The sequence below is a fragment of the Clinocottus analis genome, unplaced genomic scaffold (genome assembly GCF_023055335.1).
Source record: "Clinocottus analis isolate CAN_PGR_092001 unplaced genomic scaffold, fCliAna1.0.p SCAF_5, whole genome shotgun sequence".
In the NCBI taxonomy this organism is placed as follows: domain Eukaryota; kingdom Metazoa; phylum Chordata; class Actinopteri; order Perciformes; family Cottidae; genus Clinocottus; species Clinocottus analis.
In genome coordinates this window covers 10,765,402-10,778,680 of record NW_027176207.1, presented here as the reverse complement: position 1 = coordinate 10,778,680, position 13,279 = coordinate 10,765,402, and the positions used below count along the sequence as shown (strand labels likewise).

Genomic DNA, 13,279 nt, shown 5'->3' with positions numbered 1-13,279 from the left:
TGTTCTCCCTGATGAGATGAGGACAGCGGAGCCCTGGCTGAGGTCTGATGCGGGGATGGGGCTGTCAGTGGAATTTAAGTTCTGTCTCACTTTACTACATTTACATCCTCTTCTTGTTATGTTGTCTTTACTCTTTGTGTTGGCTCTGTAAAGAGGAGGAAAAGCTCAAGACGTTTACCTTACAGATAAAGGGAAGAGCCAAGATGTCGGTGTGTGAATGATGGCTTGTAGTGTGCGGCTTCGCACCAAAGAGAACCTGCAGGACCTATGGGGATTGTTGTGAACCCAGCATTTACATTTCTGAAGTGATATGGTCAAAAACTTTATTATCATTTGCACAGAAGAACACATCGCACGGCACAATGAAATCCCTTGTTTGTTGTCCTTTCTGCCATTCATAAAAAATATGATCAAATAGTGCTTAAGAGTACCAAACAAGTTAAAATGCATAATACTCTGCTGTAAAGGCTAATAACTTATCTGTGTTTAGCAGAATGAGGAGCTTGTGGCATTAATGACTGGTCTGACCTCAGATGATCACCTCTTCAAACATTCAGGCCTGTTTAGTCCGGCCTAAAACAGGATCACCATCAGGTCTTTCAAGATTCATTAATGAACCCACTGACACTGTTTCAGATGCTGAAGCCACATGTGTTATATGTTTAAGGAATCATTTGTCATTTTGGAAATTCATTTTCCTTTGATTCACTTTTTTTTCTGAGAGTATCAATCTTCAACAACCACGGACCGAAAGATTAGCTTCAACTCACACAATAGAATTACAATGCCAGTAAGAAATAACATTGATACATTGTTGTGTGTCTGTGGAGCAGACACGTAACTGTGTGTGTCTGTGTGTGTGTGCACCGTACAGTAATTAACTTCAGTTTCTGCTCACATTTGGCATGTTAATTCCTTTGTCCCTGGGGAGTTGAATAGCCATTTTGAAAAGCGTAGAAGTGAGACAAAGAGGGGAGGGAGAGGCAGGAGGCAGCCATGCGATGTAAACCTGCGTCAACCTCTCTGTGAAAACTCTGATCACAGAGAGGAAGCGATAGGAAGAGCGTGTGATCAAAAGCACCTACCTGGCGTCTGTCAGGAGGGAGGAATGCAGCCTGGGTGTGTGTGTGTGCGAGTTAAGCGAGTTTTCAGAGAAGAAACCAGGAGGGGAGATGACAGCATGAAAGGGAGCTCTACCGGTTTCTTGAACGAGGAGAAGCAGCTGACGGATTAAAGGGTTATCGGTTTGTAAACGGGGAGAAGGGAATGATGAAGAGACAGGACCGAGAGCAGGGAGCTGTCAGGTACAGTACCGGCTGGAGCGCAGGAAACTGCCTCGCGCTGGTGACGGGAAGGAGAGGGAGGGGAACGAGGAGCAGAGTGGTTTCACGGCTGTGATGAGGACGTCAGCTTTTCAAAGGATGGGTCTTTTTGAATGACACTACAAAAGGAAGCGGGCTTGGAGAGAGAGATGAGGTATGGTAGGGCTACTGTGTAATGAGATGTATGACTGATAGTTGTGAGAGCAACTGAAGGGGGTTTTGTCACTCTGTTTCTCCCAGATCCCAAACCCGGAGCTTTAACTGCAGCGGTGGGATAATGATGATCACAGCTGCACTCCCGACACTTTGAGGGTCAGAGTTAAGTAAGAAAAAGAAGACCCGAAGATCCAAAAATCCTCAATGGCCAATGTTTTCCCAAATAATATTAGCATTGATATGTGTTTTTCAGTGAAGACAAACTGGATAGTTTCTTTGCTTGGGGCAGTTAAAACGGCCACAGGATGTTTGATCGTTTCCTGAAGGAAAAAAAAGCCCTAATTTAACAACACTAATACAGCTGTAATGCAGCCATTAGCTGCCTGCGCCACAGGAAGTTAGCATGATGCACGAGAAAATGCATCGGATAAAGGTATGTGGTGTCGGCCTTTACGCTCCCTTTTACAGTACATCCTCTCTTTAATGATTAATGGGCTGAGCAGAGTCCAACAGGAGGAAGGCCTGTGTATTATGTACAGTGAACAGGCTTCTCGCTCTAAACACAAAATAAAAGGAAACTCCACTGGGAACTGATCCTTGACATGCGGGAGCACATGTGTGGCTTTAGAGTTACCACCTAAATTAAGCTCATTATTATGTTTCTGCTGAACGGGCAATAAACTTGTTATGGCAGATATTTTGGGCCACTTGGGGCAGCTACAACCAGTTGTGAACACATTATCGACACCAAAGGCATAGCAGGCCTATGCCTGCATAGCAACACAATCATTCATTTGGAGTTGTGTTTATTCCACCTGATGAAATGAAGTGGAGTCCACTATTTCTTTTATATTTGTTTTTGGTCTCCACCAACTCGATTTAGCTGTTAAATGCTCCACTATGTTCTCCTAGTAGTCACACACTATTTCTGTCAGCTGTTTCGTGCTGAGGAGATTATAGCCCCACACGGTATTATTTTAATGTCATCGTGGCTTTTGTGCTCCAGGCTTTGGTGTCTATATTTTCAGTCCAGCCTCTCGTCCCCCCGGCCTGTTAGGATAAAGTTAATTCCTGGTTATAAGTAGAGTAGAAGGATTGTTTTTAATATGATCTCAGAGATAAGGCCACTGTATTATTTATTATTTGCATTTTGCAACAGACACAACAACAATGCATCCTATTTTTTTTGGAAGAAAAGCCCAGTTGTTTGCTTGTTAGACATATGATGCTACTCAATCACTCTCAAATTAAAGCTGACATTTCATGCTTCAGCCAAGTGGAGGCAGAAGCTACAGCTTGTAAATGGATCTGTATGAATGATCTACAATCAAGACTTTGATCATAATATGTGAAATCTCAACGGGCATTTTTTGTCTATTTCATGCTAATTGCAAAATCTGGACTTTATGAGCAATGTATCGTAGTGTGAGCTCTGTTTGCCTTTTCAGCAAACACATGGTTTGAGCGAGAATAAGCAAATCTCCTAAGAATTGGCGACCTTTTCCTAAAATGATGTCATATGATATCAAGCTTTCATTGATTTTGGGGATTTTTGACTTTGATATCCATCAAATCTGTTTCCTTCATGCAAGATAAGAAGAGAAATTTGCTCTGGCTGAACTTTAGATGAATCAAGGGATTACAAAAGCAGAAAGCTCAGTGTGTGTCACATTTAACCTCGAGCCTTCTGTAACAACTTTAGAGTATCAAATATTTTTGATAAACGTTTGGTCTTTGAGGAAGCTATTGACTGCTGATCGTGTTTTCCTGAGATGTTATTTCCCGCTCGTACAAATGAGCATGTATTAAATATACACATATCATAATTAATGAATATTGTAATGACCTGAACATCACACTAAAGACCAGTGGGGTCCATGTACAATGACAGCAAAACGGGACGAAACGGCACAGATGACTAACTGCTTGCCTGGTTAATACAAGTGTTGGCATGGCAACCGGCCGAGCATGACTGTCGGCATGATGGGCATTGCTGGAGCAAATCGTGACCAGTCAGATTTCCTTACTGGAGCTTTCTTTTTTTATTTTCATACTGCAAAAAGAATTCTCTCACGAACAGGAGCGTTTCCTCCTCTCTGTATTTGGTTTCCAGAGGTACACACGTATGGGAATACCTAACTTGCTGTCTTACTTAATTTCATAGTTTATATATTTGTTTAATGTTCTTTGTTCAACCTTTGTCCCTCATGGAAACAACGGATACCCACCACTTTGCATTTGGTGCATGTTGTGTAATACAAGCGGTTCGTTAAGTAGGCCCAAACAAACTATGACACACAAGCGATCGTAGATAAGTGCCCTATAAAGATGGTAAAGTTAATAATAAACAAACTTCGGCTGGGTCAAGGTCCTACTGTTTATTTCTAGCTCATTATTGCAGTAAAGCGGTCTGTTGCGTCCCTTAGCTGACTTGAGTGACGCAGATGTTTGTGCCAAGCACATAAAGTCATGTGCCTCCATATTGAAGCTTTATTTGGATAGCCAACAATAATAATTGGTTATCAGTTACCGATGTGTTCGACATACATTTTTAAGAACATCTTGTTCTTAAATAGATTTTTAACATCTTGAGGAAGGAAAAAAATAAAACAAATAAAATTTGAGTGAGTACTTAAAAAAAAATGATTGCAGCATCGCACTACTACCCTCAACACGGTGAGAAACACACAATCACGACCACAGCGAGTTTACGAGCGTGTGTGTGTGTGTGTGTGTGTGTGTGTGTGTGTATGTACGCTTGCACATCTAGGAACTCACACAAAGAAAACAACTATTTATAATATTGTATTAAATATGTCAGACTCAAAATGAGGCTATTTGACAAATCAAAAGAGTTTATTTTCCTGTGAGCTCCTTCGGCACAATGTGTCATCTGAAGAAGTGGAGCTGCATTCAGCAACGCTGCTCCATCACTGCACTGATTTCTTTTCAAAGTGTTTTTCATTTAAAAAAACAATGGCTCCAAGATAGAATGTGTGTGCTGATGTGTGTTCATAATTGCGATAGCACTTTATGTGTTTGCAAAATTACTAAGAGCGTGGAAAGCGGTTTTCTTCACTAAATTTTGGCTAATTAATAAAATCAGATGAGAGTCTTAACTGCTCTTCTTGCACGCTTCTTTTTTTTTTCCTTTGCGTTTGTTCAACCAGCCGCAACACAGCAAACATGTCTCCTATTTTATAGCTGGTCAAATTAATTGAAATATATGGACAGCCGTGCCAAAGTGAAAAGCGCCTACAAGTAATAATCAATAGAAAGCAGTGACTGATAATTCATGTGGGATTTGTATTCTCAAAGCGCCATTCTTGAGTTTACGGTTAAATTTTCACCTGATTTGAATTAGCAAGTTAAAGCAGGCTGGCTGCTGGATCCAGCTGGCTTGTTTTAAACGGACCCCAGTCGGGCTAATCACCCGCCGCCTCTCTTAAACTCATTCATACAGTTATGCATCCACACTGACAGCAGTGGCTAACCTTACACAGACTGCACATAAAGCTGGTCTAATATATTCCCACAGGAAGGCTTCCCGCTCTGTAATTTGTTGACTGCTGCAGAGGGTACTCTGCAGTCTTTAATGCACTTATAAACACACACACGCACACATACACACACACACGCACACGCACACACGGTCTCTGGGACTGCTACTCGGGATGGAATAATTATAGATAGCATTGCATTTCCTGCTCTCCACCGTGTGCAAACAGTGTTTAGCCAAGAGGGTTTGCTTACATCACATGTTTACACCGCGGTACTACTTGGGAGCAGGGTCTCATTATTGTAGTGGGTAACATGAGGCTACATCCCCACTCAAACGGAGCCCGAGGGTGTACAGAGATTATTTTAGTTTTAAAACATAAATGATCACACAAGCTTTTGTCACAGTTTTTAGAAATAGTGTGTCCAAAGTCATACGGCTGGAAACATATAACCCGGGACAGTTCATGTACAGGAGGCATGTGTGAGCCGTTATAAACAGGAAAGCTAATTGTTTACTCTGCTGTTGGTTGCTCAGTGACAGTAAATGTACTCACTGTATTCTCAATGTGTCATTGAAATGTACTTTGAAACAGTTTTACTACATTATGGGTCGTTGTCGTCGTGCTGGAGAGCAGCATTAATGCTATGTACGTTAGCAATTGTGCAGAGCAAAATAAGAATAGATAACAAAAGAAAAGTCCTCCGTTTCATCTCCATCGCGCTGCTCAAATGTGCAAATTGTGCCGTCAAACATCCGCTCCAAAGGGCTGATAACGCCGCTGGACACGCCGCTCGCAAAGCGCTCACATAATATCTGGCCTCCTGCGCATGCAGGCAGCGGTAGCATGATAAAACACGCACGATATGAACACATCTTGTGTGGATGCAGCCTGAATGTCGGCAGTTTTTCACAGAAGTGGACAGAAATGAGAAGCTGCTGCTGCTGCACCAGGATGTTTCAGCATTACAAACGCTTTCCTATGCTCACATTGGGGAAGTGATATCCTCACTATCTTCTAGTTCTCCACAGTCTTTACAAACGGATGAAGCCTTCCGAGAGCAGATTTCTGACATTATGAGCTCGGAGAGACACTAGTAGGACATGAACTCTGTATGCATGAGTGTTTGCCTGCAGATATGGATACTGTATAATAATGTTTATGCTTAATGCACAATACGCTGCTCTGTTCCCAGCCTGGAGCTATTGCATGTGTTCCAGAGGATAGATGGTATTTAAATAACCTTACCTGAGCTGGCTGTGAAACCTTCAATATCAGATCCTTTGCAGAAGAGAGGGAGGAAACACAAGGGTGCACATGGAGAGGGAGAGAAAAGAGCAGCAGAGAGCCAAGACCTTGATTAGGTTAAAATTAGAATCAAAATAAAGGTTGAGGCGAGAAAAAAGAAGAGCAATGGATGGCAAAATCTCCCTTGTAGAGATACAGATGGGTGACAAATGGAAGTGTTGCTCAACCCTGAGCACCCAAACAACTTCAGTGTTCAGCTCAGTTTGTACTTGTCGTAGTGACGTGATCACAGCTGGCAAGTGGTCGCGGCGCTTGGTCGGGCACCTCTGGATTTTTGTATCTTGGCGGGCTCCAGAAACAGGTGGTCCTCAAAATCTTTATTTGAGTATATATTTTGCAGCCCAATCAACATTTTTACAGGATATTAAACCTTTGTTTCTCTATAATGTATATAAGGGCATGTACAAAGGCAATAAAATAGTCAATGAACATGAGATACGAGTTTACAGATAATTAGAATCCTGTTGTTGAGGGTTTGTTTTTTTTAATCTTCACAATTCATTTTGTTTGTACACCCTCTGGCGTTTCGTAGGATAATTCATCGCACAGCCCATATAGTATAAACGCCTTCGTTAATGCCATCTGCGGAGGCTGGTGCTTCGACGCCAAGCAGGAGTATAAACAAAGCTTTACTTGGCATTGATCCTGCACGTCCCTCAACTCTACTAGAGGTTCAGATACTGGTGGACAGCAACAGCAAGCACTTTAATTCAAATTCCCCGGTGGTAAATCTGTCTGCATCATCTTATCAGTTGAATACTCAGTGACCTTTGAACAATAGATGGAAGCATCTGCATGTTGATATTTATCTTTCTCCTTAGGTTATTCTTCTGTTTTGTCACCTGTCTGGGAGGAAAATGGAAAGTGATGAGCAAGAATAGAGAAAGGAGGGAAGAGAGGCAAAGAAAGATATTTAAAGTTGTGTGGGCTGATGATGTGAGGAGAACGCTTTAACGTTGTTCAAGTGAAGCTCGTGAGCAGCTTGAACATTCCTTCACTGTACGCAGAGATGGACAGAGTGGGGGAGAGAGAGAGAGAGAGAGGGAGAGAGAGAGACAGAGAGGGAGGGAGAGGGAGATGGAGAGATTGCTGCAAGGGGAAGACAATATGATGTGACACTGTAGGAAATGGTTCAGGAGGGGGAAGGGAGGAGGGGTAGAGCTCTCCTGTAGGTGTTATCAGGTTTAGCCACCCACCAGTGACTGTCGCCATGGTGACACCATGGTAACGACCAGGTGATCAACCAGGATGGAGTAAGACCTTGCTCGTTTAAAAAGGGGCTTCCTCTCTGAATGAGATGGATGAAGACACAGGGTCTGTCTTCAGGGTGCATTTGTAAAGAACCGTCAGCAGCAGATGGAATAGCTTACATTTCATTTTCCCATTCGGCCGGTCACTCGCCGGCATTCTGCACATTCCTGCTTTATGATCTGTATGATTATGATCTATATGATTATGATCTGTGTGATTATGATCTGTATGATTATGATCTGTATGATTATGATCTGTAGCTCGTCTGGAGAGTTGCAACTGTCCATTGTGAACCACAGCAGGAAACTGCTGTCCTTTACTGTTTATTTAAATGTATTTATGCAGTACAAGATGTATACACACGCACACACACACACACACACACACACACACACACACACACACACACACACATGTGGGTTAATTTCTGTATATCTTTAAAGCGGCTTTACTCATGTAAATGGATGTTTGTGGGGGGGTCGATGTTTAGATCAACTGCGTCTTTTTCTTCGCCGTATGTGTTGAAGTGAGTTCCTCTGGAGTGCTCTTCTGTTTTTAACCCTTTAAGCTGATTCGTTAACATGCTTACGGAGATGTCGGTTTCAATCCGTTGGTGTTAGCTCTGTTACATCACTGCAGCCAGCTCTGTGTGCGAGTATGCGCGTGTGTATACGTATATACACGTGTGTGTGTGTGTGTGTGTGTGTGTGTGTGTGTGTGTGTGTGTGTGTGTGTGTGTGTGCGCGCCGCTCGGCAGAGTGGTTTGGTGGGGCAGCGGCTGGGTATAGAAGACTAACAGACGCTCGGCACGTAAAAACATGCTAGAAACCATGACACATGTGCTTGTGCCCCGCTGCACTGCAGGCGAGACACACAAACATAGAAAGCAAAGTCAGACACACCGCACACCTCCGCTCTGGCTCTTCACTGCAAAATCGCACCAATCAAACTTAAACAAGCAATTTGTCTTTCTGTCTTCATCTGGCTATTTGTTGGCATGTTGCAGATTATATTTTAGAAGAGGAGAGTAGCACGGTGAATTAAAGCGGTGACACACTTGATTTGTCGGTTGATTTTTGTCATGATGGATCACATGTGATTTTTAAACATTTTACATTTTTACCGTTAACGTTATGAAGTGGGACAAATAATGCTGAAAAACAGAGGAATCTGTAAAACGGTGTGCTGTGAGTGAGAATAATCCAGTTTAACAGCTGAGCACAAGTTCACACGGGTTCCAATGGATGTTCATGTTTCTTTTTCATACAAAAATGTACAAGAAATTGTGATTCATCAGGATTTGGAGTATTTAGACAATATTTTACCATAGTCATTCAATATGGGCTCGATTCTGACTTTTTATGTCTTAGATTATAATGAGAATCAAAAAGTCTTTCCAAACCTAAATCCTGTCGCAGACACCATAATGACAGTTATCTACCGATCTCGCGCTCTGCTCAGTAGCTCTCACTCGAGAGCACTCACTCTCATTAGTCATTTATTGTTTTACTTGGCTGTCCCCACTGAGTACTGGGATAAGCTATCCGAGGCAGGTTGCACATTTAACAGCCGGTCGTGGTCCAGCTAATTGTTTGTGTTTGTGGCGGTTTTACACAGTGAAAAGTTTGGTTGTGCTGAAATTGCAAAGATACCCATAATTTATTTCATAAATGATCGCGAGCAAAGTTACCTTTATGTCCGCAAACCAGAAGATTTTAATCGTCTACAACGTTTCTTAAATACTAAAACAAACTTTGAAATGCAATACAAAAATTAAACAATTTGACAACTAAATGTTTTCTTTTTCACCTATGATAGTATAAGTGAAATGATAGTATATGTTCAAACTGTTTTACCTAGAGTTTCAACTCCACTCAAAGAAACAGGGCAAAATAAATCATCTGGATCCTGAGTGGTGAAGGTGAGAAGGTGACAAGCGTGACAGAATTGTGAGCCAAAGACAAAGAAACAGAGAGCGAGAGGGATGAGAGAAAGGCGGGGAGGAAGTCGGCGAGACAGCTGGGAGTTAATCCTGCGGAAGGACACTCCTCAGGGTCCTCATATCCTTCTCCTGTTCCCTATTAAATTACTTCACTTCAACCTGTGTGCCTCCTGAGTTTCACTGTGTTAAATGTGACACATGACGGTGGCTTGTGTTGTGTTTCATTTGATGTTTCTCATATAAAGCTCTGACAGACATATCTTTTTTTTTATTTTATCTGTGTTGCAGATAAACCTGCGGCTCATTTTAGTCAGCGGGAAGACGAAAGAATTCCTCTTCTCTCCCAACGACTCGGCGGCGGACATTGCCAAACACGTCTATGACAACTGGCCGATGGGTGAGTAGCTCCATTTAGATACCTCACTGATTGTTACTGGCCATGGCAGGTGATGGATGATGCAGCAGTAGTTACATATTGAAGCCAATAAAATCATCCTGAGGTGATCCAGACATGTAATTTCTCCACTCAGACATTGATGTATTTGTAACTCTTCGCTCTTATTTAAAAAGTCTTGCATGCCTACTTTTGGGCACCATTGAACTGCATCCCATCAGACGTCTATAAACTCATTGCCACACCATGTGGTGGAGAAGTCTGATGCTGATTCAACTGACTTCTGATCCGATGTTGGTATGTGAGCTTGAGTTTAACATATTGGGATTTGCTATTTTTCCACATTCTGCACATAAATAAAACTGGCCCATGTTGTGTTATCTGGTTAGAAATCAAATGATTGCATCAACACAGCTGCAGTGTGTTTGCATAAGCTATAATTGCAAACAATTTAGCTGCTAATGCACTTGGAAACCAGGTGATCAGACTTATCGGGGCTGTTTCAAACATTAACGATGAAGGCAGCTGAGGGGCTACGCTCTGCATGCAGAGAGCTGACTTCCCGTTTAAAGCCGCTGCTAATTACTTGCGTGTAGGTCTATGTTGCATTGTGGGAACGTGCCCATTCTTTGGTGTCGGGTAATTAGAGTGCGCTCCTCCTTTCTGCCTGATTATCATTGCATACTGGAATGTGAGATCGCAGTACAGCCACCTCCTTTGCTCTAATACACCCACTTCCTAACTGCTTCTACACGAGGGCTAGAATTGACCTTCCGACACCTTCAAATCTGCTTTTCCCACGGGGCTGTGACTCTAATCCAATTTTGAAGAAGCCCGCAGCCATGAAAAACTATAAATTATCCTGATGGACTCATGGGTGAAAGGAAAAACTCAAGGAGAATCTGTTGGTTTTGCAAGCGTGCAGTGTTCCCCCAAGACAACAGATCTGAACCCTGTGAGACCCGGAGCAGGCCCTCCGTCAGCACCGACACCCTCCGCTTAGCTGGAGACAAACATCTGGTGGCCAGATGCTGCTGCTGTGTAACTCCCCCCACTGTTTTCTCTCTCATTTAATGCCTTCACTTTTGTCCGTGGCTCTTCCGAAGCCACACCTCATGTTCTTCTTTTGCTTTTCTTGTTTCTCACAGTCTGTAGTGCGTCCCTCGAAGCCCACATGTCATACGTTCTATATACAATGATCTTAACTACAGGCCCAAAATGTCCTAAAATATCTTGAGTGCGGTTGTTGATGGTCTCTCTGTCTTTCGGCATGCAATGACTGTGTTCAGTGATTTGCTGTCACTACACGATTTACAGTCTTTTATATTGACGCAGATCAAGACGAGCACCTCAGGTCTGGGCAATCTTTATTAGTAATGTTTAAAAAAAAACTGATTTAATTTATTGTGTTTTCTGAAGAATACTCATTTATAGAGAGTAGATTAGACAACAATAATACTTTTCGAGAAAGAGGTCAAATATGAAGAGATAAGCAGAAATGAATGAAATAAAGCAGACGTGTCTTTGCAGCTTTCTCCATGTCGATGTTTCTATTTAACTCGCTCCCTTTTTTCCTTTCAGACTGGGAGGAAGAGCAGGTCAGCAGTCCTAACATCCTGAGGCTGATCTACCAGGGCCGGTTTCTACATGGCAACGTAACACTAGGAGGTGAGAAAACACAGAAAGTACACCTCCCCAAAAAAAAACATAACCTCATGTGCTCATAGACATGCACACAAAATCACAACTGTGTGTTGCTGGAAAGTTCTTTGCTGTTCTCATCTTTTTCCCGAGCGGCAGAACAGAGGTGCCTCAGTGCTCCGGACAAGTCTGCTTTGACGGAGAGGGAGGAGAGAGGAAATACAGAAAAAGAGGGCAGAGAGATTGGGCAGGATAGAGGCAGGACGGGCCTCAGCTTAGACCTGAAGCAGCACAAAGAAGAGACGAAAGGAAGGGGTGTGAAGCAAAAAAAAAAAGGGACAGCAGCCCACTTCACTTCTCCTGCCTTTTCGGCTTTTGAGTCCGCTTAACCCAATTTAGATTTGACGAGTGTTTTGTTTGGTTAATAGGGCTAAGGCCGTGCCTAACCCTTTTACACTCATCCTATTACTGCCATCTATCTGATAATTCTCTTATCTTTGGTTTAATGTGTTTGCACGATGACACAGAATCCTCTTAAAGTCGAGCCAAAACTCCCAGTGGTTTTGAAATGCAAATACAGACGCGTGAAGGCACGCAACACGTGATTGACGAGCAGTCTTGGGGAGTTACAGATATTACCTACGATTCAGTGTGTAGATCAAGTTGTAGCAGCTTTTATATTGTATTTTTTTCTATCAAATATCACATTATGACTAGTGCTACTTTTGACATTACAAAGTATAAACATAATACATGGGTAGAATGCCCTAGAGCCATACATTTACTTTAATGTGGGAATAAAAATCAGTAACATTAAAGTAACAGTATTTTTGCGTTGTAAAGTTTAAAGAAAGACATGGATGTATGGTTGAAATAGGACATTTTTGATCTGGATATGCAGTAGTTAGCAATAAGGCAAATACTTAACAAATCTGTGACGTTTAAAGCAATTGCTGTGTTCCAATTTCAGCTGAAACTCTTCCCGTTGAAAAAAGAGATTTGTCAATAACTAACTCGGACAACCATTGATTCAGACAACATAAATAACATATGATCACGTCACTGAAACACATATTGATTCATCTCCCGGCCCTATTAAAAGTGAATGCATTTAAAACAGTTCTTTTCTCTGAAGAGCTTGCTAAGTTATTTCAGGCTCATTTCTGACCTGCAAAGGTATTATTATCATGCATTTAAATGACCTGAGCCAGAGTTTATTATTATTTTGTAAATGACTTTGTGAAGAGAGATATGTTGTTTCTCACTGAATAACCTTTGCATCTCTCTCTCTCTCTCTCTCTCTCTCTCTCTCTCTCTCTCTCTCTCTCTCTCTCTCTCTCTCTCTCTCTCTCTCTCTCTTCTCCCCCGCTAGCTCTCAAACTGCCCTTGGGGAAGACCACAGTGATGCATTTAGTTGCCAGAGAGACTTTGCCTGAGCCAAATTCCCAAGGTAACCGGCCCTTCTTTCCTTTCAGTGGGTCTTTTCACACGCTGAGCAACTTTAAATGTTCTGCTCCCAGCCATTATATATCTCTACACATGGCTTCTGTTTTAGAAACAGCTACTGGTGCAAATAATTGCCCCCCTTTAAGTGTATCCCCAAGATACAGCACACTGTGTAGAATATACAGCTGATATAAATCATATTCGCTGACAGGCCTCCTGTTTGTGAATGTGTAGCGGAAGCTCTGTTTTCATAGAGACACAGACTTCAACCTAACAAATAGTCATTCAGAGGGACATCTGAGGTCACACAAGTGCTCTA

At 42.3% G+C, this 13,279-nt stretch overlaps 1 protein-coding gene across 1 annotated transcript in view; it reads left to right on the top strand.

Moving 5' to 3' along the window:
- The window catches only part of ubl3a (ubiquitin-like 3a), a 32,273-nt gene that overhangs the window by 16,537 nt on the left and 2,457 nt on the right, over positions 1 to 13,279 (top strand). Inside the window, exons 2-4 of the mRNA XM_068601316.1 lie at positions 9,768 to 9,876; positions 11,455 to 11,541; positions 12,887 to 12,964. Coding sequence (XP_068457417.1) covers positions 9,768 to 9,876; positions 11,455 to 11,541; positions 12,887 to 12,964 — 274 coding nt within the window. The remainder of the gene's footprint in view (positions 1 to 9,767; positions 9,877 to 11,454; positions 11,542 to 12,886; positions 12,965 to 13,279) is intronic.